Source organism: Schistocerca americana, chromosome 7, assembly GCF_021461395.2.
Source record: "Schistocerca americana isolate TAMUIC-IGC-003095 chromosome 7, iqSchAmer2.1, whole genome shotgun sequence".
In the NCBI taxonomy this organism is placed as follows: domain Eukaryota; kingdom Metazoa; phylum Arthropoda; class Insecta; order Orthoptera; family Acrididae; genus Schistocerca; species Schistocerca americana.
This window is the reverse complement of record NC_060125.1, coordinates 360,440,904-360,467,366: the sequence shown is the minus strand read 5'-3', so window position 1 is coordinate 360,467,366 and position 26,463 is coordinate 360,440,904. Positions and strand designations below refer to the sequence as shown.

General features: G+C 42.0%; 1 protein-coding gene across 1 annotated transcript in view; it reads left to right on the top strand.

The window, feature by feature from the left end:
• LOC124622931 (acetylcholinesterase-like) overlaps positions 1 to 26,205 on the top strand; it is a 54,277-nt gene extending 28,072 nt beyond the window's left edge. Inside the window, exons 5-10 of the mRNA XM_047148721.1 lie at positions 4,186 to 4,406; positions 8,719 to 8,884; positions 12,013 to 12,191; positions 15,364 to 15,487; positions 19,896 to 20,028; positions 25,975 to 26,205. Coding sequence (XP_047004677.1) covers positions 4,186 to 4,406; positions 8,719 to 8,884; positions 12,013 to 12,191; positions 15,364 to 15,487; positions 19,896 to 20,028; positions 25,975 to 26,122 — 971 coding nt within the window. The 3' untranslated portion in view covers positions 26,123 to 26,205. The remainder of the gene's footprint in view (positions 1 to 4,185; positions 4,407 to 8,718; positions 8,885 to 12,012; positions 12,192 to 15,363; positions 15,488 to 19,895; positions 20,029 to 25,974) is intronic.
• The last annotated feature ends 258 nt before the right edge of the window (positions 26,206 to 26,463 follow it).

The window sequence follows — 26,463 nt, the reverse complement described above, 5'->3', positions numbered from 1 at the left end:
ATCATTTCTCTCAGGAGTGGGTAGATGCATCAAGTCATAATGTATGCTACATATTAAAGTCTATGGTTTCTTGGCAGTGTAAAAATTTTAAGATTATAAGTCACTTCAGTCAAAAGATATGGCCATTTATGTCACGTATTTTGACACTCGAAAACTCACTCATCAAAATCTTCAGGGAACTTTCCGTTCCCCTAGAAACATGAAATTTGGCGAGATGCAAGGTTTCACAGTAAAAATAATGGAAAAAATCCGAAAATCGTTAATTTGTATGAATAAATCCAGCTACACTACTATGCAAATTGTTTATATTTTATCTAATTCACGACTAGCCCATTTCGGCAAATTGCCATCGTCAGGTGCTATGTAACATCGTTGCTGTCATTTCTTGTCTGTTTTAAAATTATTACTTTCTCCCAGATGTACAGTGGAGTTGTATGTCGGATATTACTTGTTTTCCATATCATCCAAGCAGTCAGAAAAATACCACGTATGGAAACGACATACAACTCCACTGTACACCTGGGAGATAGTAATAATTCTAAAACAGACAGGACATGACAGCAACAATGTTGCATAGCCCCTGACGATGGCAATTTGCCGAAATGGGCTCATCGTGAATAAGATAAAGTATAAACAACTTACATAGCAGTGTAGCTGGATTTATTCACAACAATCACATCACTGAAAGACATATTTTGCACTGTGGGCCCCAAAGAACAAATGTTAATTTGTAATTACGTAACACGAAAAAATATTTTTTCTTTTTTCCTCCGTCTATCACTTTACCTGTCGGTCTGCCAAGACCCCTTTTTCTCTGAAAAAATTTGCGTATCGGATTCGAATTTATGTCACATACTAAGATGCATGTTTCATTGGCGATGTAAACCTTTTAAGCTTCTAAGTCAGTACAGACTATAGATATGGCCATTTATGTCACCTGTTTTGATATTCGAAAACTCACTCATCAAATATATATCGTACTTACCGTTGACCTAGAATCATGAAATTTGCCAAGAAGTAAGATTTCACAGTAAAAGTAAAGCAAAAAAATCCGAAAATTGCTAATTGGCAATTATATAGCAAGAATTTTTTTTTCTCGTTTTCCATCTGTCTGTCTGTTGCGACCCCTTTCGTTCTTGAAGAGATTGGCGTATCGAGTTCAAATTTATATCATATGGTCTATGGTCCCTTGGCGGCGTAAAAATTTTCAGATTCTAAGTCAATGCACTCAAAAGATACGGTCATTTATGTCACATATTTTGTTACTCGAAAATCGTACTTTAAACTCTGTAGGGTACTTCCCGTTGACGTACAAACATAAAATTTCACAAGAAGCAAGTTTTCACGGTACAAGTAAAGTGAAAAATCTGAAAATTGCTAAACTGTAATTATGTCACTCAAAAACATATTTTTGCAATGAGAATATACATTGCATTCATCTTCCGTCAAAAGCATAACAGGCGAACATTGCTGCTCACAAACATAAAATGTAAGTTGTAATTATATTTTAGTAAGTAAATAAAAATACTTTATAAAATGTTCTATATTTGCATACATAAAATGAAGTCCCCTCCTCGCTTCATTTTGTACGTCCGGTGTAATTCTGAGGAACTTCTGTAAAGATTTTGATACGGTCTTGGAATTCCCAGCAGCGATATCTTGTCAGTAGCTATATCAAAAACAGGTAAAAATCGTTGAGATTCTCGATTCTCAGGATGAATGTACTATACATAAATAAACATAACTAAGTTTGCAGAGAACCCTCTGTGCGCAAGTCCTACTCACACTTCGCCAATATTTTTTTATATATCTGTATACAGCACGGCTTTTTTTTAAAATGATTGTATTGCTTCACTTGGTATCTAGATTTCTGTTGCTTTCTGTTATTATTACGACGGGCAATTTCCTCATCAGGAAATAAGTTTGCCCAGAGGTTAGTGATTTGCACATGCTTACACTACACTCGATTTTTCAATACACGAAAAACTTTATTTAATCTAATTATTTCAACATCAAGAAAAGGCCTGCTGTGAAGACATGTCTCTGATATCTGTGGCCCTTATGTTTCTGGCTTTGATGAAGAAACAACTGAATCGTGACAGTGTTGTATTTGGTGTTTGTTTTCAGCACTAAAATACACATTTTGCTTCATAGAAAAATATACCGCCGCTAACTCATTTTCTTCTTGTTTTGGAGCTCGATTGGCTTCAGAAACAAATGACTCAATTGTAGAACTGGTTTCATCGGAAGGGTGCACTCAGTGAGAAATAGTGGTAGCTGCGGCCACCCGTAGAAAATGCATCCAGACGCATTTGTCATAAAATCTCGAAACTATTTCGTCATTCACCGCGAAACGTACCTGAGTTACTCTCCCTCTATCTCCCGCTATCCCGCTCCCAACCGCCTATATTATCCCTTCCATTCTGTGGTTATTAATTATTATTATTATTATTATTACTAAGTGAAACACGAGAAAGGGATAATATAACAGTAGGTGGCCAAAGATAAATATTAAATTGTGTTTCAAATGAGCGCCAGGCTCCCTACAAGTTATTTCAAATGCTTTCGGCGAAATGTAATGCAGGCCAAGTTCACTGACCTAGAATAAATCGTATCTTTGAAAGAATACATTTTTTGACGAAATAAAGTTACTGAAGCTTTGCACTTTAGTTAATTGAATAACTTGAAATGATTCTTTCTGCTCCGGCTGTGGTGATATGTTACACAAAACAATAAATTTAAATACGCCGCGTAATGGCGGCCAATTGCTGCCAGTCAAAGATCACCCCTGCTCGCTTCGCAGAGTCTGAAAAAATGCTAAATAACTTCTTGCAATTATTAATTCAGGAAGAGTTGTTTGCATGGGTTCTTGAAATAACACAATGCACTCACGTTTTATAAATATATTTACACTAAGCACAGAACACACACTTGAATTATTCGCTACGTACGAGAACAAATAGAACAAAAGCTACCCTTTTACAATAGCAAGCGTACATTATATACAACAGAAGAAATGATCTGACTCGAAGTGGTTTTAAATATTGTTTTCTCTTATATATAATGACAAAGATAATAATGTTAGTTTCGAGAACGTTATGCACTACGATCTCATCTAATGTAAATAATGTCTTCTTATTACATTGCAATCGCTAGTCTTTCTTTGACGCTAATTTAATACATTTTCATAATTAAGTTGTCGTTTATGTCCATATAATATTATTCAGAGTCCTTTTATTATTTACTTAAAATATATCGGCTTGAATATTTCAAAAGAGACATTATACGCCCTCCACCCGTCCCCCCTCAGTTCAAAGCTTAGATACGCTATGCTTTCTTATGAGTCGGTAAAGAGATTTATTGCTTCTATGACAGTTTTCACCTCATCGAAGTTTTTGGTGGATTACTTGTTGCATATAATAATGTATTTACTGCATTCAGTACGTTTCCTATAATCCGCGTTTATAAACTGGAAGCTGGTTTAGCTTGAAGTGTAGCGTCCACAACTTCATGTTATTGCATTATATATACTCCCATCTAAATACCATATTACATACCAAGACAAAGGATAGTATTCTCATTATCAGACATCGTATTCGACGGTAAACTAACTGGCCGCTTAATGCACTACAGACGCAGAGTATAACAAAAATGAGCAGGAGTGTGGTGTCTGTTAGGATGTGGCAATATTCTCTTGAACGCCTCCTGTTTAACAAGATTACAGTACATCATTAAGGAAATCAAAACAGTCATTTCTATGAAATAAGAAACGTATTCATTGACATTAAAAGGAAATTGGCAACAACTAATACAATACAGTTTAAAAGTGTGGACACCATGAATGTACTCGTACGCAGTATGCAGACGTAGTGCAGATCATTACTTGTCTGGTGAGTTTGATTTTAGCCATTGACGATTTCCTAAATAACTTCTGGCGAATTCTGGGATGAGTACTTGCCGTAAGGCCCACATGTCTCTACTTTTAAGTATAGGAGACAAAATTTAATCTAATTTTCCGAAATTGTCCGATCTCGAGTATAGCTGTTCCCAAAAGTTTCGTATCTATCCTGAAATAATAGCCTGACATAAAATTTAACATTTTACGAATGTTCAATAAAACAGTACTGCGCAGTAGTGTATTACATTCATTCGTTACTGTTTCATTGTGGTGAAATTTCTCTGCAGGTCTCTTCAGTGGGGTGATCATGGAGAGTGGGGTAGCGACGACCCCATGGGGGCTGACGGACATACCACGCGAGAGGGCGTATCGGATGGCGGAGGCGCTCGGCTTCCAGACGCAAGGCGATAACCACACTGACGACAACGACGCGCGCCTGGCTGCCTTCCTTCGCGCCGCCAACTACTCAGACCTCATCAGAGATGATTCTCTCGCACTCACGGACTTCGTAAGTGAACCATTTCCTAGCGCAAAACATGAGCATCACTTAAATTAGCAAATTACGGCCGAACCATCAGTTTCAAGCATAAACGCATTATAATGTGGTATGCTCCAAAGAGTATCATCATGGACACAGAAATGTGTCATGCTGGCAAAAAAAATAGTGACTGTAGCTTAGCAATATTAGGTGTACAGAGTTTTAATGTAATGATTCACTGAACTCCCCAACAGACGCCTCTACTTCAGCATGTACACCACTGGCCATTAAAATTGCTACACCAAGAAGAAATGCAGATGATAAACGGGTATTGATTGGACAAATATGTTATACTAGAACTGACATGTGATTACATTTTCACGCAATTTGGGTGCATAGATCCTGAGAAATCAGTACCCAGAACAACCACCTCTGGCCGTAATAACAGCCTTGATACGCCTGGGCGTTGAGTCAAACAGAGCTTGAATGGCGTGTAGAGGTGCAGCTGCCTATTCAGCTTCAACACGATACCACAGTTCATCAAGAGTAGTGAATGGCATATTGTGACGAGCCAGTTGCTCGTCCACCTCTGACCAGACGTTTTCCGTTGGTGAGAGACCTGGAGAACGTACTGGCCAGGGCAGCAGTCGAACATTTTCTGTATCCGGAAAGGCCCGTACAAGGACCTGCAACATGCGGTCGTGCATATTCCTGCTGAAATGTAGGGTTTTTCAGGGATCGAATGAAGGGTAAAGCCACGGGTCGTAACACATCTGAAATGTAACATCCACTGTTCAAAGTGCCGTCAATGCGAACAAAAGGTGACCGAGACATCTAACCAATGGCACCCCATACCATCACGCCGAGTGGTACGCCACTATGGCGATGACGAATACACACTTCCAATGTGCCTTCACCGCGATGTCGCCAAACAAGGATGCGACCATCATGACGCTGTAAACACAACCTGGATTCATCCGAAAAAATGACGTTCTGCCATTCGTACACCCAGGTTCGTCGTTGAGTACACCATCGCAGGCGCTCCTGTCTGTGATCCAGCGTCAAGGGTAACCGCAACCATGGTCTCCGAGCTGATAGTCCATGCTGCTCCAAACGTCGTTGAACTGTTCGTGCAGATGGTTGTTGTCTTGCAAAAGTCCCAATCTGTTGACTCAGGGGTCGAGACGTTGCTGCACGATCCATTACAGCCATGCGGATAAGATGCCTGTCATCTCGACTGCTAGTGATACGAGGCTATTGGGATTCAGCACGGCGTTCTGTATTACCCTCCTGAACCCACTGATTCCATATTCTGCTAACAGTCATTGGATCTCGACCAACGCGAGCATCCAATGCCGCGATACGATAAACTGCAATCGCGATAGGCTCCCTACACGAGGCACCACAACAACGTTTCACCAGGCAACGCCGGTCAACTGCTGTCTGTGTATGAGAAATCGGTTGGAAACTTTCCTCATGTCAGCACGTTGTAGGTGTTGCCACCGGCGCCAGCCTTGTGTGAATGCTCTGAAAAGCTAATCATTTGCATATCACAGCATCTTCTTCCTGTCGGTAGCACGTCATCTTCCTGGTGTAGCAATTTTAATGGCCAGTAGTGTATTTTAATATTAACTATAAAATTTAGTCCATGCTGGGTGCTTTCCTATAAAAACCATGGTTTTGGTTTTCTCCAGTGAAATTTGTAGTTTTATATTCGTAACATCTTTAATTCAGTTAATCAACAGCTGCCTGTAAAACACTCTCTTTCCTTGAAATGAGTGTAGAGTAGTTAGTGTTTAGAAGTATTTTTAATACTGGTGTATAATTTCCTTGTTTGTTGGGCAAGGTTTGAGAGTTTCCAACTAGATCCCAAACAATGATAAATTTTCGGACACGCTGATATCAGATTTCTGTAGTATCCTTCCCACTTACGTACGTTCGAGACTTATTCTTAAAACATTACCGAAGGTTTTGTCGGTATCTAAAAATATTTACTGTGTTCCTTGGTTAAACTCTTGTTGTTTTCAGTAACTTGTAAAATTAAAATAGCATGTCTTTTCCAAAAACCCGTACGTTTAGCAAGAATGCTTTGAAATCTGCTGCTTATAATTCCGGATTATAGTTTATAATTTGTATCAACAACTTTTATTACTCTTAGTTACAGCAAAATGTTGCTTCTTTTGCCTTACTTGTACTGTTGCTTTTACTTTACCGTTTCTCCGGCTTTGAGGGATATTCTTCTGCTTCCAACAGTTATCAAAATACACTCCTGGAAATGGAAAAAAGAACACATTGACACCGGTGTGTCAGACCCACCATACTTGCTCCGGACACTGCGAGAGGGCTGTACAAGCAATGATCACACGCACGGCACAGCGGACACACCAGGAACCGCGGTGTTGGCCGTCGAATGGCGCTAGCTGCGCAGCATTTGTGCACCGCCGCCGTCAGTGTCAGCCAGTTTGCCGTGGCATACGGAGCTCCATCGCAGTCTTTCACACTGGTAGCATGCCGCGACAGCGTGGACGTGAACCGTATGTGCAGTTGACGGACTTTGAGCGAGGGCGTATAGTGGGCATGCGGGAGGCCGGATGGACGTACCGCCGAATTGCTCAACGCGTGGGGCGTGAGGTCTCCACAGTACATCGATGTTGTCGCCAGTGGTCGGCGGAAGGTGCACGTGCCCGTCGACCTGGGACCGGACCGCAGCGACGCACGGATGCACGCCAAGACCGTAGGATCCTACGCAGTGCCGTAGGGGACCGCGCCGCCACTTCCCAGCAAATTAGGGACACTGTTGCTCCTGGGGTATCGGCGAGGACCATTCGCAACCGTCTCCATGAAGCTGGGCTACGGTCCCGCACACCGTTAGGCCGTCTTCCGCTCATGCCCCAACATCGTGCAGCCCGCCTCCAGTGGTGTCGCGACAGGCGTGAATGGAGGGACGAATGGAGACGTGTCGTCTTCAGCGATGAGAGTCGCTTCTGCCTTGGTGCCAATGATGGTCGTATGCGTGTTTGGCGTCGTGCAGGTGAGCGCCACAATCAGGACTGAATACGACCTAGGCACACAGGGGCAACACCCGGCATTATGGTGTGGGGAGCGATCTCCTACACTGGCCGTACACCACTGGTGATCGTCGAGGGGACACTGAATAGTGCACGGTACATCCAAACCGTCATCGAACCCATCGTTCTAGGGAACTTGCTGTTCCAACAGGACAATGCACGTCCGCATGTATCCCGTGCCACCCAACGTGCTCTAGAAGGTGTAAGTCAACTACCCTGGCCAGCAAGATCTCCGGATCTGTCCCCCACTGAGCATGTTTGGGACTGGATGAAGCGTCGTCTCACGCGGTCTGCACGTCCAGCACGAACGCTGGTCCAACTGAGGCGCCAGGTGGAAATGGCATGGCAAGCCGTTCCACAGGACTACATCCAGCATCTCTACGATCGTCTCCATGGGAGAATAGCAGCCTGCATTGCTGCGAAAGGTGGATATACACTGTACTAGTGCCGACATTGTGCATGCTCTGTTGCCTGTGTCTATGTGCCTGTGGTTCTGTCAGTGTGATCATGTGATGTATCTGACCCCAGGAATGTGTCAATAAAGTTTCCCCTTCCTGGGACAATGAATTCACGGTGTTCTTATTTCAATTTCCAGGAGTGTATGTAGCAGTTTAAAATGAAGCAGCATTTCTCCATATGTAATTAAGTCTGCATTAAATCCATCTGTTCCAGTTGCTTTCCTATTTCTTGTGGCCTTTATAGCTGCCATCCTTTATATTAATACATCCACTCACGCTATCTTGTATACTTTCGACACATTATAAAGTTTTATGATATTTTTCTGATGTTGTTTAATCGAACTGTTTCCCTTTCTGACGTGTCTTATGCTTTAAGTTTCAAAGTCTTGTACTTGTATAGGCTGAAAAAAGTATTAAATTTGCAAGTTTTGACAATAGTAAAGGATGATCGTTAAATTATGTTAGAAACAACGAAGGAACCAATTTAGAAACCTGCGGCACACTTCATATAATTACTTCGACTTAAGACTGCTAAACAACTCTTGACATAATCAGGAAATTCCTGTGAAGCATGTCTAGAAAGTCATGTAAATACTAAACAATAATACTGGCCATTATGAAAAGAGACGCTGTTACTATTGTAGACTAGTTTCTTGTAGTAACATGGTGTTCTAGATCAAGTGTTTGCTTTTACATTGCTTTGGATAGTTTTCTGGCTCAGGTGATACGTTCTATACAGTTATGCCGAACCGTTCTTATTTAGACCAACAAGTTGGTAATATCTTTGGTTTTACTAACATGGCGACCCTCGTACAGGAGAAGCGCTGTCCACTGCCGCTGGCGTTCCTGCCCGTCGTGGAGCCACCGTCGGACTCTGCGGTGATCGTTGAGCATCCAGCGGACGTTCTCAAGGCAGGCAGCTACAACCAGGTGCCCATAATTCTGGGCGTCACATCTGGAGAAGGGATCATCATACCCTTCTGTAAGTAAAAAGATCTGCGAATTCCCTGCCTTTACTTACTCAGCTTGGGTCATATATGACTCAGCTGTATTTTTTGTAATACTTACGATCTGCATAGAGATCTGCAAAGTACAGTGTGACGGAGGGTTTCTTTTCAACGCCCCGGTATTCTGAGTACGAGTTCTGTGTGTTTCGCCACGTTTTGCCTCAAGTATTCGATTTTCGAGTAAGTATGGTCATTGCACACTACTGAAAAAACGTACTCTTTAATTGATTTAGTTTCGAGAATATTGGTCGCAGCACGTTGAAATTGCATTAGTGTCCAAAATTTATAATGGCGCTCGTAAATTACCAAAGTCATTAACAACCTTTGTAGGACAATTTCGCGGCTTGCCTTTATTCTCTTTCTTAAGGGGAGTTTTACTATCCTTGACCCGAAAAAAACATTTTCTTTGAGAGTTTTTTTTCTCCGGGTGTATTATAGATATGAATGTCAAATTTAGTCAAAATGTTTATTGATATTTCCTCTTCACACTGGAATTTCTTCGACCAGAAATGTCGAAGAGCAAAGGCGGAAGTGCCGTCGGAACGAAACAAAATTTTCGATGTAGACCTTCACGCGAAGTATGTCACAGGTTAGCCGCTCGTCTGAAATCAAAATTGAGTTGACGTTAGCGAGGTATATAAGATTGTTTAGGAGTTGTACCTCGCTTAAGTTATGTGGACCATAGGAAACAAAATGGAGGCCATTTGAAAAAAATATGGTTTCTTCCATCGATTTTTCGACTTCGACGGCCAAGTAAAATTACTTATAGTTGATGGATCGGAATAAAAGTGGTACAACTCCTAGACAATTTAGTTAGCTTCGCCGGAAACAAAGAATCATGCCAATCGGTTCAGTAGATTTGAAGTTACGATACCGCGCGGGAAAAAAAGTCATTTAGAGAAAAACGCGTTGAAGTTTTGACTACATGTAAATGCAGAATTATGCAACTTACGTTCAATCTGCTATTCCGGGTCCATAAACTAGTCGTTCCTCTTCCTCACAGAGGGCGTTCTGCTCGATCTGGACCACCCTGCGCTGCTCCACAGTCGCTCGTACGGCGAGTGAGAAGCGGTTTTCGGCCTCTTGAATCCGGTGGTCGTCCGAACGCTTGGCGAACTGCATCGAATAGAGCCCCAGGGTGACGTCCATAGTCCCTTTCGTTGAAGCTGCTCACTGCCAGGAAAGTCGCAATCTGCACAGTCTTCGCACCAGAATGCAAATGCTTGGAATCTTGTATGTTTCCTCCCAAGCACCGGTACAATAACTCGTCCTCCGAAAGAAAAAAACTGGTGCGTGAAAAAGGCCGATTTCTGGCAGGCGCATTTTTTTGTTCAACCGCGAATAACAAACATTTCCGTTCTGTATTCAGAAAAACGGTTTCAGGGGTGGATTCTAAACACTTTTATGGATCCAAAAATGCATTTTAAAAGTATCGATTTTTTTAACTAAAAGATAGTAAACCTCCTTTTAAGGCTGATCACTTCAGCTCTGATGGACACTCATGTTCAGAAAAAAAAAACAGAAAGCTTGAACGACTAGAGATGGGACGTTCATATTCACAGGATATGTACATTAGTATGTTGTGCAGAAATGATTAGCATTTGAACCATGTCGGCCCGTGGCTTCAAGGCCAACATCGACACTACGACGCAACACCACCTTCCTGTAAAATGCGCCTGTGGCTCTCGTTGTCGCTATAAACCGAGGGTAATGGACCACTGAGTCTTGAGCAGAAGTGCACGATGGCTCGCAGACGTATGCGCGAAACGGACGGTTAAGTCACGGAGTTTGAAAGACGGCGCATTATTGGCATGAGAGAATGCGTTACATCCAACCGGGAAATTACTACTCGTGTGGGACAAAGAGTTTCGGCAGTGCAACGGCTGTATGCAGAATGATTCACGTAATGTCGTATAACACGACGAGATGGTTCAGGTCGCAACACCCAGACCAGCCCTGAGAAGATCGACACCTAATTCGAATGGCATTACTGGGCAGATCTACGTCCTCCTCTGATCTGGCGCAAGAGTGGAATTGTGAACACATTGAACACTATCACGGGTGACAGTCCGTCACCGTTTATTACGGCATGGGTTACGTGTGCGTCGTCCACTTCTCCGCCTGCCTTTGATAAACGTGCAGAAACATGCTAGACGGCAATGGTGTATAGAAGACATCGCTGGGGACAGGAATGGCATCAGACAGTGTTTTCGGACGAGCCTAGGAACCCTTGTTTGAAAATGATGGCCGCATTTTGGTTCGCCGCAGACAGGGGGAGCGGCATCACTGTGACTGCATTCGCACAAGACGTACAGCACCAACTCAAAGCCTTATGGTATGGGGTGCTATTGGGTGTAACCACAAATCAGAGTTGGTGTGTGCCCAGGGCACTGTCACCAGTGTGACCAATGTGAATGACATCCTCAGACCCCTATCCACATCCTTTCTGTAAAACACTCCAGATGCCATTTCTCAGTACGACAATGCACAAGCACATGTTGCTGCACGAACACGTGCCTTCTTGGTGTCACAGGATGTCAGAATGTTGCCAATGTCCGCCAGATCACCAGACTTGTAGGCAATCGAAAATGTGCGGACTGCTGTGAAACGACAGGTGCAACGCTGTGACCCAGTGCCAACCTCCACAGATGAGTTTTGGAACCAGGTGAATGCAGCATGGATAGCTACACCACAGGACGCCATTCGCGCCTTATAAGTGTCGATGATTGAATTCCTGCAGAACATGCTAATGTACACGTCCTGTGAATATGAACGTCCTGTTTATGGTCGTTGAAGGTGTTCATTTTTTTCTGAATCTTTGTGTATCGTTCTAAGATTAAACAAGGGAAGAAAAGAGGTAAACTGGAAAAAATCAGATGCCAATACGTATATGATCTTCAAAAGCTTCGCAAAGAACCACCAGGCTTAAGTGTTAATCTAACGTTTATAACGTAAACCTGTGTTGTAGCAATCACTCTCAGGGGCTAGAATCTGTCCACCACAGACCATTGTACAAGCTACTAAACATACCTTTTCGCGAACATGTAATGAAATAATTAAAGCAAAAGCTGCCTTATGCTGGAGAGTTATTTGTATATTCCAGTGTCCAGTATCCTAACAGAAGAGGGTGTCGCCGACATGAAGGAGAACTTCACGGCGCTGATCGGCTCGCAGCTGCCGCTGCCCACGGAGGAGCAGCGGACCCGAGCAGCGGAACAGCTGGAGCAATTCTACTTTGGGGACGAGGGCTTCTCTACAGAGGATATGCAAGCTGTTGTTGATGTAAGTCTGGTGTGCTAGTTGAGGAGAGCAAAACGGAAGCCTAAGCTTTAAATTAAACGTTCAAGAAGTTGTTCACACACGAGAATGGTACAAACATACTGTCATTTGACCATCGGACAGACTCCCGTATGGACGTCGTTGTAATAAGCATCCCTGGCGTAGAGAAACAACTGAAATATTTGAAAGAAAATAAATCATCAGCTCCCCATAGAACCCCAATTAGGTTTTAAAAAGAATTCTCTACGGCATTGGCCCCTTGCCTAGCTTTCTTTTATCGTGAATCTCTCGCCCGGCACAAAGTCCCAAGCGACTCGAAAAAAGCGCAGTTAATTCCAATAACTATGCAATAAGGATAAAAGAACGGACCTGCAAAATTACAGGCCAATATCCCTAACTGCAGTTTGCTGCGGAATCATTGAACATATACTCAGTTCGAATATAATAAACTTTCTTGAGACTGAGAAGCTTATGTCCAGGAATCAGCATGGTTTTAGTAAGCATCGCTCGAGCGAAATTCAGCTTGGCCTTTTCTCACATTATACACTGCGAACAGCCGGCTGCTGTGACCTAGCGGTTCTAGGCGCTTCAGTCCGGAACCGCGCTGCTGCTACGGTCGCAGATTCGAATCCTGCCTCGGGCACGGATGTGTGTGATGTCCTTAGGTCAGTTAGATTTAAGTAGTTCTAGGTCTAGGGGACTGATGACCTCAGATGTTAAGTCCCATAGTGCTCAGAGCCATTTGAACACTGCGAACTGCAGATGAAGGGCAACAGGCAGATTTGCGGAAAGCATTTGACACGGTGACCTTTTGCAGGCTGTTAACGAAATTTATGGAAGTTCACAGACATAAGAGTGGTACGAAAACTTCTTAACTAATAGAACCCAGTATGTCGTCCGTGAGGGCGAGTCTTCATCAGAGAGAAGGGTATCGTCAGGAGTACCCAGGGAATGTGGCGGTTTTTGTGTATCATCAACATCGACAAGTGCAATGAATATAGATGATTCGATACTCTATGGTATTTTGCGGTTTGAATTCACTCTGGTTTTTTTTTTTTTTACCAGTTGCATTGATTTGATTTTGTAAATGATACTGACAATATTATACACATGTATAATGCATTATTCAAACTATAACTTCTCCGGGATAATTATTTTGTTCAAATTACACATGAATTCCACCTGACACAGTGTAATAATGTTGACTGTAAGCTGTGTTCATATCACTACAATTACAGATAGTACATCAGAGCTTTTATAATTTTTTTGTCTTCGATGGATTTAATTATTCTTAGCAAATTGATCATGAAAGGGAACCACAGAATACCACCCGCACATAACACTGACGTATGCTACCAGAAATATTTTTCCCCGTGATTCGTGCGTAGCTTAATTTTGGCCACATACATCAGCAATGAAATCTTGTTCAACAATAAATACCATCAGCACTGTTCTTAGAAAATGCAGTCTGATTCGATTAATTTGTTCTTTTATAAATAGAGTTCAATACCACCGGTACACATTTATTTCTCACATCGGAATATTGTTTGCAGTTCCAAGTAATTTAAATTTGCCGCTGTAATAAAAGTTAAGATGGCGGCCAAAAGAGATAGAGGATTTCTTTTTTAATTAAGATTTTCCTTTTCCCAATAACTATTTAATCATCTAAATTGATGCCACCAATAAAAAATTATTAAATTGTTTTGAAAATTAGTTTAACACAAACCCATGTTATTTTCAACTAGAAGTACAGACGAAGTTGCTATATAATCTCAACTAAGAATGGCTGCGTTTCTTGCAGCTATGATAAAGCAATTAATACAAAATTATAATTAAAACATGATGTGAATTTTCAATAATTAATCATAAATAGTTTTAACGCACTTGGCTCTATTTGTTTTTACCAGCAAATGAACATAAAAGTACAATAATTTTACATTAAATGTTTTTCATTTAACAGACCTCAAATCGATTCGCATCTTGCGTCGGCGATGTACATCAGAAGAAGACGACAAAAGGGTACAAAACAAAAGAAAAGAATGACGTAGATTAACAAAGAATGTGAGACAAATATTGTCTCTGTTTTACATAATTATCATCTTTTTAAGAAATAATTACATAATTGAATGAATATTATCCACATGTTCATATTCCACTCGTAATATATATATATATATATATATATATATATATATATATATATATATATCGTGGATGTTATGGGAAGTGTGATAGGACCGCTGTTGTTGTCTATATACATAAATGATTTGGTGGACAGGATGGGCAGCAATCTGCAGTTGTTTGCTGATGATGCTGTTGTGTCCGGTAAGGTGTTGAAGTTGAGTGACTGTAGGAGGTTACAAGATGGCTTAGACAAAATTTCTAGTTGGTGTGGTGTATGGCAGCTAGCTCTAAATATAGAAAAATGAAGTTATTGTGGGAGAGTATGAAAAACAAACCTGTACTGATAGGATACACTGTTAATAGTGTCCTGCTTGACACAGTCAATTCTTTTAAATATGTGGGCGTAAAGTTGCAAAACTGTATGAAATGGAACGAGAATGTGAGATCTATGGTAGGGAAGGCGAACACAGTACAAACACTAGAAGCAAATTTCTAGTTCTAACAGAGTTACGCTGTGTTTTATACGTGGAAAAAACTCTTATTTCTTTTACTTAGCTCACTTTTAGGTAAATGTAAGTTGTGCATCTCTTTTCCAGTGAGTGTGATTCTGGGAGGTCAGCAGAGTATCCATCTGCCACTGCCTTAACCCCTTCCTCGGATGGTATGAAGATACAATCCGTCGACAGTAGTGTCGTTAAAGGCGAAAATAATCAAGAATCCCCCAAAGATCGGAAAATAAATCGGTCGTGTCCTTTTCAGATTAACCGTGCCAGCATTATCTTGAGCCATTTTGAGAAACGACAGAAAATCTAAATATGGAAGATAGGATTGAGATTTGAGCCCCTTCTCCTCCCTAATGGAAATCCGGTGGCTTAAGCACTGAGTCTAAGTTGTGTTCTCCCAATAGTTTTGTTGCACGACGGTTCAAATGTCAAACATTGTATATGCTTGCAGGGGGAAATAATTAGTTCTTTGAAGTACTGCTCTGTATGTTTTGATGCGCTTGAATAGCATCTCCAAATTTTTCTACAAAGTAACTTTTTATTTGCAGCTGTTTTCTGACGTGTACTTCATACAACCAGCGGACTCCTTCGCTAGGGCCGTGGCGAACTCCAGCAACATACCAGTTCACTTCTATTACTTCAGCTACAACGGAACGGGCTCGATAGAATACGGTAAGTGTTCCCTACCACGCACTGCTTTTCAGCTACATCTACATTCCACAAGTCACCTGATGGTGGGTGGCGGTACTTCTGGTACCACTATTTCACCCCCCCCCCCCTCCACCCCCACCCCCCCCCCCCCACGCCCCCACGTCTGTTCCATTCGTGAATGGCGCGTGATTCTCGATAAATCCCCGTATTAGGTCTAGTTTTTCGAATTTTCACGGTGCTGGTACTGCGAACGGCTGAAAGCAAGGGGAAACTACAGCCGTAATTTTTCTCGAGGACATGCAGCTTTACTGTATGCTTAAATGATGATGGCGTCCTCTTGGGTAAAATATTCTGGAGGTAAAATAGCACTGTGCCTCTCTTGCATCGTCTGCCATTGGGGTTTGTTGAACATCTCCACAATGCTCGCTCACCGACTAAACGATCCCATGACGAGACTCGTCGCTCTTCCTTGGATCTCCTCTACCACTTCTATTAATCCAACTCGGTAAGTGTGTCAGACTCATAACTAACACTCAAGAATCCGTCGAACAATTGTTTTGTTAGCCTCCTCTTTCGTGAATCAATTCCTATCACTCTAAGTATGGCATCTCCTTATCCAACTGTTTGTTTTACGTGGTCATTCAACGGAAGATCGTTCCAGATGGTTACTCCTAGATATTTTACTAGAGTCACTGTTTCTATCAGTTTGTCATCAATACTGCGACGATACCCTAGTGAATTTCTTCTCCTACATATGCTCGTTATGCTACATTTCTTTAGGTTGAGGTTCAACTCCCAACCCTTGCACCATTCATCAACCCTATGCAGATCCACCTATCTTTCGATACAGGCTGCTGACGTTGCTACCTTGTTAAAGGCAACCACATCATCTGCCAACATACTCATGGAGCTTCCGATATTACCCACTAAATCATTTACATATACATTTTGAGAAAAAAAGTGAAACGCCCAGAAGGGCAGGAGGAAATTAAATGAAACTTCGCGGAAGGAAAACAAATGTGATGTTATTTCATTGTTTACTAATAGAGTCAAATTTGAGCCATCTAGGCAGTATGAACCTACTTATCGCTAAGACGTTGCACCCCCTCTGGCCTGGATGCGATTAATGTCATAAAGCTATTGTATCCTCTCCTGAAGCAAGCTGCGTCACAAACGTTGTAACTGGTCCTCGATATCCTAGATTTTTGTATCGCGACAGAGCTGATACCGGAGCTGTTCCCACATATGTTCTATCGAGGATACATCTGAGAATCTTTCTGGTCACGAGAGTATCTCAACATTACCGTGTCATTTGATAGAGAAACATGCCATGTATGAAGGAGCATTGCCCTGTTGAAAAATGGCACCACGATATTGTCGCCTGAGACTTGAGAACGCAGGATGTTTGTGACGTACCGCTGTGCCATCACAGTTCGCTCAACCACTACAAGCCGTGTCACAAAGTCATGCCCGACGACTCCCCAAACCATGACGCCAGCAGTGACCCTGCACAGGGTCTCTAAACCGTTGGAAAACTGCGACCTTTCCTCAGGTCGCCACTGTACTCGCAAACATGGTTATTCTGGGTTGTGCACACCTATTGTTTATTTCCGAACACCGTGAACCCCATGGGCCCACATTCCACACTTCCCAGTCATGGCATCTCTCCAAACACAGCAGTGTGTTTTGTGTTGTTAACAGCAGTCTACGCGTGGGACAATGACCTCATAGTCCGGGTTCTCTATACTACAACCAGCTGTTCGTGATAGCCCAGAATGTTGCAGGGGGTCCATTACTTCTTCTCGAATGGCGGTCACAGATGTGGAGAGGTTACGATGTGATTGGTTCACATTACGGCGATCCTCCCTTGTGATGTCCAGACTTGTTGGAGCGGCGTCTTGACGACACATCAGCCTGCTCTGACGTCCCCATGCAGTCCAACATCCGAATGTCTCACAAATCTGGATACTGCACGACTTGACCATACGGGCCGAAGGAGCCCCACAATGAGGCCCTTTTCACAATCTCTTGACTGTTGATAACGCTGCCTCATTCTAGTACGCAGCATCTCCCTGTCCTTCACAGTGATCATTCGACGTGTAAACGCTATTCAGGCCCCTTGTATACTGTGACAGGTCTAGTAACAATACTTAAGACGAACAGCAGCCGGCCGCTGTAGCCGAGCGGTTCTAGGCTCTTCAGTCTGGAACCGCGCGAGCGCTACTGTCGTATGTTCGAATCCTGTCTCGGGCATGGATGTGTGTGATGTCCTTAGGTTAGTTAGGTTTAAGTAGTTCTAACTTCTAGAGGTGTTAAGTCCCATAGTGCTCAGAGCCATTTGAACCATTTTTTGAACGAACAGCAACAGCACTAATGCTCTCTGGTGATCGTTCTGTTTATTTACATGCCAGCCGAAATTGTGTACGTGTACGAAGTAACATTAACATCCGACCACATCTTCAGGATGCTTCACTAGTCTGCCAGGCTGTGTATGCACTGACGGAAGAAAATCGCAGGAAAAACCTCTCCAATTAGGCTGCTGGATCCGCCCATCTTGTTGTACCAGCCAATCATGCGATAGGACTTAACTTTTTACTTTTCAGTTGCCCAGCCATATAGCAGTCGAAAGTAGCGACTGTCTACCTGTCGCTCGAAAAACTGTTTCAGAAGACTGTATTTAATATTTCAGTATTGTTGTAATGTTGTTTCAGTGTCATCATAGTGAGCGAGCATCAAGCCAGCAATTCTGCTCCACGAACTGTGGACCAAAAACCGCTATCTATATGGTCATTCATTATTATGACATCGGAACGAAAGAGCATAGGATGGATCTCTATCAGAAGGTGTTAATCGTTTATCGCTATTGACTTTCCCGACCATTTATCTGTCAGCAAGGATTCGGCCTCTTTCAATCTGCTACGCCGCATTACCTGATTTCGCGGTAATTCTCAAATATAATTCAGCACAGACTTCTACGGCACAAACGTATATACTGTGGTCTCTAATTGTCAGCCGTGTTAAGGAGATATACCTTCCTACTTTTTCAAATTCTAGTTCATTACTATTGATCAATTATACAGAATATTTTTGTCGTGACCTCCATTGAATACGAAAGTTCGACCGTGTTTGTTGGCAATGTATCTAGCTTGTTAACTCACGAGTAAGTAGCTAATACAGTTTCCGAGGCAGTTTTAGAACACTATCTCGAAACTATTTGTCCCTGTTATCCATTCTAAAATCATGCCTCTAACAACGCATAGCTGACAGTCTGAAATATTCTCCTAACCACTTCCGGATGATCGAGGACATTATACGTTATAATTCTAACGCTCTCTTCAAAGTGTTCACATTTTGTTTTTTTATGTAGGTGACGATAGAAAGAAACAATTATTGTTTTGTGTTTCTAGTTTGACGCATGTCTTTATTCGTTATCTCGTAGTTTGACTCCATATTTATCACACCAAGCATTGCTGAGTTTTTCATGTAAAGTGACAGTCTATAACTACTGGTGTCCTTCCCTTCCACCGAGCGAGGTGGCGCAGTGGTTCGACACTGGACTCGCATTCGGGAGGACGACGGTTCAATGCCGCGTCCGGCCGTCCTGATTTAGGTTTTCCATGATTTCCCCAAATCACTCCAGGCAAATGCCGGGATGGATCCTGTGAAAGGGCAAGGCCGACTTCCTTCCCTGTCGTTCCCTAACCCGATGAGTCCGATGACCTCGCTGTTTGGTCTCTTCCTCCAAACAACCCAACCCAAACTTCCCTGCCTTACCGATGTGTATTGCATTCGAAATTTAAGATTTCGCTGCTGTTTATTGCTAGTTACAGTCAGCTTTCTGTAGCGGGTATAACTTGCCGCGTTAGTACTATTCACAAGTGACGAAAATTCTGTAATCTTTTCCAGCACGCTTCTGTAACAATTAAGCGGACTCACTATTGACTATACGCTTAGCCTAAAGTAGCTGTAGGTGTCAGGCGTAATCCTTGCCAATGTACCGGTCGCTGTTGTCACTGTAGGTCATGTCTGCCTTTGTAAACGTAACGAAGTAGTTTTCCCAGCATAAAATTCACAATCTTTGGTTTTCTCTTCCTTAAAAAACTACTAATTTTGTATTTAGCTGTTCTCAATATAGTATGCATCGGTAATCGAATCATTCTATTTAGCACTTCTCTGGCAATAAGAAACAACGACGTCGTGGCTCCATAGACTACCATTTGCATACTTAAGACATTTTTATTGGCTGACTGAACTATGTTGTTGGACAGTTAGCGTCAGTTAGAGAAACTGTTGCACATTCTACCACGTTTTTTTAACAGAAGTACTGGAAATGCATACGCATCTGTGTAGCACTTTTCAAGAAAAATATAGTTAGGCTTTGATAGTCTGAAACATTCTTAACTATAGCTGAAGTAAAAATATTTTGCAGGTATGATGCATGCCGGGGAAACGGCGTATCTGTTTCCGAATGGCGTATTGGGACCAGACACGGATCCTAACTCCAACGATGGGAAGGTGGCAAGTCAGTTGACAACACTGTGGACCAATTTCCCCAAATACGGGTAAGTCCTGTGAATAATAATTCTGCTTACTTAGTTTTAGCTGGCAATAGCGGCCTGAATCACTGATCACTTGAAGAGAGAGTTAATCAGGCTGTAACAGCGCCAGACTAAGGCAAGAGGGCTCGTTCCCGCGAGGAAGTCACTCGCCGTAATACGATTTGCTGGCACAGCAGTGTGCCACGGCACCCACCTGGGCTTCACTGCCAACCTATCACTCAGTGAGCAGCGAGTTACCGAAACACGGAACACTTCGATACAAGGCGCACATCATATATGACAAAAGTCATGAGCCACCGCCTAACGTCGTGTCGGATCTCCTTTCACCCGGCGTAGTGCAGCAACTCAACGTGGCATGGACTCAACAAATAGATAAATCGTTGGAGCTCCCCAGCAGAAATATTGAGCCATGCTGCCTCTACCGCCGCCCATTACTGAGAAAGTGTTGCCGGTGCAGGATTTTGTGCACAAACTGACTTCTCGATTTACGTCCCACAAGCTGTGATACCCGGCTTCGCTCAGAGGGTTGATGTGCGATTATTTAGTAGTTGTAATGAAAGGATAAACTTTAAAGCATAAGAGGTAAAAAAATATTGGAAACATATTCTAACTATTTACAGTATTTGTTAAAGTATAAGAGGTAAAAAGTTGTCATTGATAACATATTCCGAGTATTTACAGCACTTGTTTACAAACAACGTTTGCCGTTTTGTTATTCGGGGTATAAATGTACAAATTTTTCGAATTTCCTACTCGACGGCAAGCTAGGTATAGTTGATCGTGATAGAAGCAGTAGTCTTCGAGGTTGATGCAGCAGTATTTTAAAGTTTGTGCCTGAGCTTTGCTAAATGCAAAACTGTAGGCTAATGTGATTGGAATTTGCAGGATTTTGAAATGGAATGCCCGCTCAGTAGAGATCAGTAGCATTCTGGGGATAAATAGTGTGTGTCCTTTGTACTTTCCAGTCATGATTTCGGCTTTGATGATGTTATTCGATATCTGTTTACCGATCATCCTTGTTCCATTACATACTTTTGGTGAATTGAGATTTTTGAGTATTGTGATCTGAGATACAACATTAAGTCGAAGTCAGTGTAATGGCATTCCCGCTGGTTGTAAAGAGTTTAGAAATTTTGTAGGAAGTTAACACTTTCATCAACGTTTACCATCGTGTTAATCGATTTGTATATTCTCTCTTCATCAGGAATCTTCTCTTGAATATTAAAGTTGATATAGTCGACGATATTATTGTTAGCTTTCGAATAGCCAGTCCGGATTGCTACAGTTGTGAACAATGTTTGGATCAGTTTGATAGATGAGTTCGTTTTCAGAAGTGGCTGTGTTGCAGATATCCCTGTTCAGTTTAATGAGGCCGGTCGTCTGGTACGTAGGATATGTGCCTTCGAATATTTGTAAGATTGTTGAGTAAAATGACCTGTTGTGTCATCCTTTGATGGTTCAGTTCTCACATTTTTGGTTAGTCGCAGTTTTTTGTGTGTGTGGCCAGAGACGCGATCTTTTTCAGTATGTATTGATCTCGTCTGCTGGGGATAACTTGAAGTGTTTGTAGAAAACTTCCTGTGACTATGAGCGGAGCTCCTCCGACCACTTCAGTTTCTTCGCAAAACTTGCAATGTTCTGTCCACGGCTTCGAGTGATTTGTTATGAGCCATTGTGGATTTGTCTCAGAAAATAACTTTAGCTTGCTTTGTAAGTTCACCCCGTCCACATGCTCTTGTTCTGTCCACGGCTTCGAGTGATTTGTTATGAGCCATTGTGGATTTGTCTCAGAAAATAACTTTAGCTTGCTTTGTAAGTTCACCCCGTCCACATGCTCTTGTTCTGTCCACGGCTTCGAGTGGTTTGTTATGAGCCATTGTGGATTTGTCTCAGAAAATAACTTTAGCTTGCTTTATAAGTTCACCCCGTCCACATGCTCTTGAGATTTTACTTACGTAATTGTTATTCGTCTGTATTCAACGGTAGTTGTATGGTGGAATCGGCAGTTGGTCCACCTTCCGTAAGTGTGGCTGCAGCATCGGATGATGGCAGAGCAAGTGCGATGTGTTGTTTAGCACGTATTTCCGCCAGAAATCGATTAATTAGAAACGTTGTCCTGGTGCCACCTGGTGCATCCAAGTAAATAATTCCGCCATTGTTGTCGTCGATCTGGGCCACAATAACGTTGTTAATTTCCTTTTGTCATTGTGGAGTGTTTTGTTGTGACCAATGTATTAAAGTAGTTCGTTGATGTTGTAGCTTTTTTCCTATGTAATTTAGAAGTTTAGCACACTGATAGCATCTTTTCGTGGTGCTTGAATCCCAAGCCGTACTAAGGTTTGATTGTTTATTACTAAACATTTATCTTCTATTCGAATCAGTGTAGTTTCGGTCAAGCGACAGTGGATTAACAATATATGAAGTTTAAGGAAGGTTCCATCACATCAGATACTGAACGGTTTGTTAGTTGGAGTGTTGTCCTTTACACAAGCGTGTGTTACACACTTTCGAATAGCCACCAAGTGCAAAAGCCTGTGCAGTAAACGAACCACGTTTATGGAACGACTGCAAATACACAGTACGCTTAGTACTGTAATAAATAGTCGATTTTTACACTACTTGACCGCTGTAAAAGATACTGGGTGTTACAAAAAGGTATGGCCAAACTTCCAGTAAACACAAAGAAAGAAAATATGTTATGTGGACATGTGTCCGGAAACGCTTACTTTTCATGTTAGAGGTCATTTTATTACTTCTCTTCAAATCACATTAATCATGGAATGAAAACACACAGCAACAGAACGTACCAGCGTGGCTTCAAACACTTTGTTACAGGAAATGTTCAAAATGTCCTCCGTTAGCGAGGATACATGCATCCACCCTCCGTCGCATGGAATCCCTGATGCGCTGATGCAGCCCTGGAGAATGGCGTATTGTATCACAGCCGTCCACAATACGAGCCCAAAGAGTCTCTACATTTGGTACCGGGGTTGCGTAGACAAGAGCTTTCAAATGCCCCCATAAATGAAAGTCAAAATGGTTGAGGTCAGGAGAGCGTGGAGGCCATGGAATTGGTCCGCCTCTACCAATCCATCGGTCACCGAATCTGTTGTTGAGAAGCGTACCAACACTTCGACTGAAATGTGCACGAGTTCCATAGTGCATGAACCACATGTTGTGTCGTACTTGTAAAGGCACATGTTCTAGCAGCACAGGTAGAGGATCCCGTATGAAATCATGATAACGTGCTCCATCGAGCGTAAGTGGAAGAACATGGGGCCCAATCAAGTCATCACCAACAATGCCTGCCCAAAAGTTCACAGAAAATCTGTGTTGATGACGTGATGGCGTACGGATTCTCGTCAGCCCACACATGTCGATTGTGAAAATTTACAATTTGCCTCATCCGTAAATAGAACATTTGCACTGAAATGAGAATTGACACATTGTTGGATGAACCATTCGCAGAAGTGTACCCGTGGAAGCCAATCAGCTGCTGGTAGTGCCTGCACACGCTGTACATGCTACGGAAACAACTGGTTCTCCCGTAGCACTCTCCATACAGTGGCGTGGTCAACCTTACCTTGTACAGCAGCAACGTCTCTGACGCTGACATTAGGGTTATTGTCAACTGCACGAAGAATTGCCTCGTCCATTGCAGGTGTCCTCGTCGGTCTAGGTCTTCCCCAGTCGCGAGTCATAGGCTGGAATGTTCCGTGCTCTCTAAGACGCCGATCAATTGCTTCGAACGTCTTCCTGTCGGGACACCTTCGTTCTGAAAATCTGTCTCGATATAAACGTACCGCGCCACGGCTATTGCCCCGTGCTAATCCATACATCAAATGGGCATCTGCCAACTCCGCATTTGTACACATTGCACTGACTGCAAAACCACGTTCGTGATGAACACTAACCTGTTGATGCTACGTACTGATGTGCTTGATGCTAATACTGTAGAGCAATGAGTCGCATGTCAACACAGGCACCGAAGTGAACATCACCTTCCTTCAATTGGGCCAACTGGAGGTGAATCGAGGAAGTACAGTACATACTGACGAAACTAAAATGAGCTCTAACATGGAAATTAAGCGTTTCCGGACACATGTCCACGTAACATCTTTTCTTTATTTGTGTGTGAGGAATGTTTCCTGAAAGTTTGGCCGTACCTTTCTGTAACACCCTGTATAGTAGAAGCATGTGACAGTGACACATTCTGCAACTAAAAAAATTACGTATTCAATTACTACGAATCTTCTTTATACTTTGTAACGTCCCAACAGAAAAAATATGTATAAAATTATCTATATATTTATATTTAGTGTAATCTCCCAACTGAATACTGTTCCGTAACCTCGCAATAATAACGTGACTAACCGCCCAATAAAAAAAATGTGACTCATATATAACCTATCAATAAATAACTGACTGTGAATCTAAACTAGTAAATTTGTACGTCAGCAGTGCTGCGTCATGGCCCTGAAAGATCATTCTGAATAAATTGAAAATTCTTACCTCAAAAAAGTCACCGGATAACGCGGATATATCTGCTCCTATAAGAATTTTTTCTGGCACAGCCCAGTGCAATGCTGGCCGCTAGATTTGTCATGTATAAAAAGAAACAACTCATTTTTCTTTACGATAATCAGGATGACAACGGATTGCAGAAATTAGTAAATTCTTTAAATTCAGATATATGATTGTCAAAAGTTAATTTCATAAGGAAGATTATTATTAAAAGATTTTTTAAAGTATTTACATGGGACTTGATATAACAATAGTACAAATTTAGTTGTAACAATATGCGCGCGACTATTTTTACCGTATACTACATTGCACAGGCACGACCGGCCCAACCGCCCGACTGCGAGCTACCACCACTACTGCCGACACTGCTCCTACTGCAGCCGACACTGTTCTCTGGTCTGCGATTCTATTGCAGCTTACATATCGCAGGCAGCGCGTGAGCGATCTATCGAAATTACATCTGCTCGTGTGCGCTAGCAATAAATCCCTTAGTCACTGACCTCCTACAACTTGATGTAACGTTAATGGGCGACTAGACTCCTGAAAATAAATAGTCATTACAACCGTTTTTAGGTTTTCCATGAGAACCGTTATTTTGTAGAAAGTGTGTCATGCAGCCTTGCCATGGAGTAAATTAGGGTAATATAGATTGGGCATCAATTTACTCATTGAGACATTCTTTTCGCAGATGTTTCATGGATGGCAATAGAAAAAACTTCTAGCTTGATCTAGCCTGCTTTCCTACTCAAATACACTCATCCGATTGGACGTCCGTGTACCACTTTCAAGAAGCCTTTTACATACTATTGGCAGTGACACTGATATTTCACTGTATTTATGAGAAAAGACCGAAGTTTGATTGAGCTTTCACTTCGAATGAGTAACATCGAATACAGATTATAGAATCTTGGTCTTTCTTGGCCTAATCTCCTATAGTTCAAAATCATTAACAAGGTCTATAGATTCCAAAAAGAGAAGCATTTAACCACCTATCGTCTTCAGACTCAACTGCCTCTATAGTTGCCACTCACCCACCCTCACTGTTCATCCTTCCCTTATTCTCACAGGATCTACTGGGTTCCACTTTCAGACAACCAGTTGTCTTCCAGGTGCAATTCATGTCTATCACACTGACATTGATCTGCGTGTGGAACTTCTGTATAGGTGCACCTAGACAGTAACTTATCAACTTTGCTGTCCATTTTCTTAAATTTTTTAGAACATAGTTTTTATTTCTTATTCCAGATTTGTGACAAAATGCTATTGTTCTTCATTATAGTTTGCTGTACACTAAAAATTTTTGCTCAGCTCGCACACATATACAAAATAAGTGAAATGTTGAAGTTATTAGAGAGCAGCGTAGTTGTAGGTTATACTTCTCGTGGCTGCACGTGTTATATCACAGAACTGTTATTCGTTTTCCAGGGATCCGGCTCCATCTGGAAGTCCAGTGGTATGGGAAAAGTTGAGGGCGAATGCATCCAACTATTTGGATATGAAACTGGAATTTGTGACTCGTCAAGACTTCCTTAAGGAACGGATGGATTTCTGGAGAGAAATACTGTCTTCCTGATGAGTTATATGCAATGATATTCTTTGCCATGTACAACTCAGTGATAAATAAACGTTGATCTGTTAGGTTTATAAAACAATAAATCATTACAATTTAAGTCTCATTTCCGTCAACAGTTCCAGTTCACAGCTTGTCTTTGAAAATCCTGCTTCATATGATAAATGCACTACTTCGCTCAGTGAAGTCCACAAACATTTTTTTAAGTTTTTAGATGCTTACCACTCTAACATATGCACTCTGAATACAAAAACCACAGTGCTCATCTGTGTAATTTCTCTCTCGTAATTATTTAAATAAATCAGTAGTTCCCTTACAAAAATGTGAAGTTATACAGCTTATTG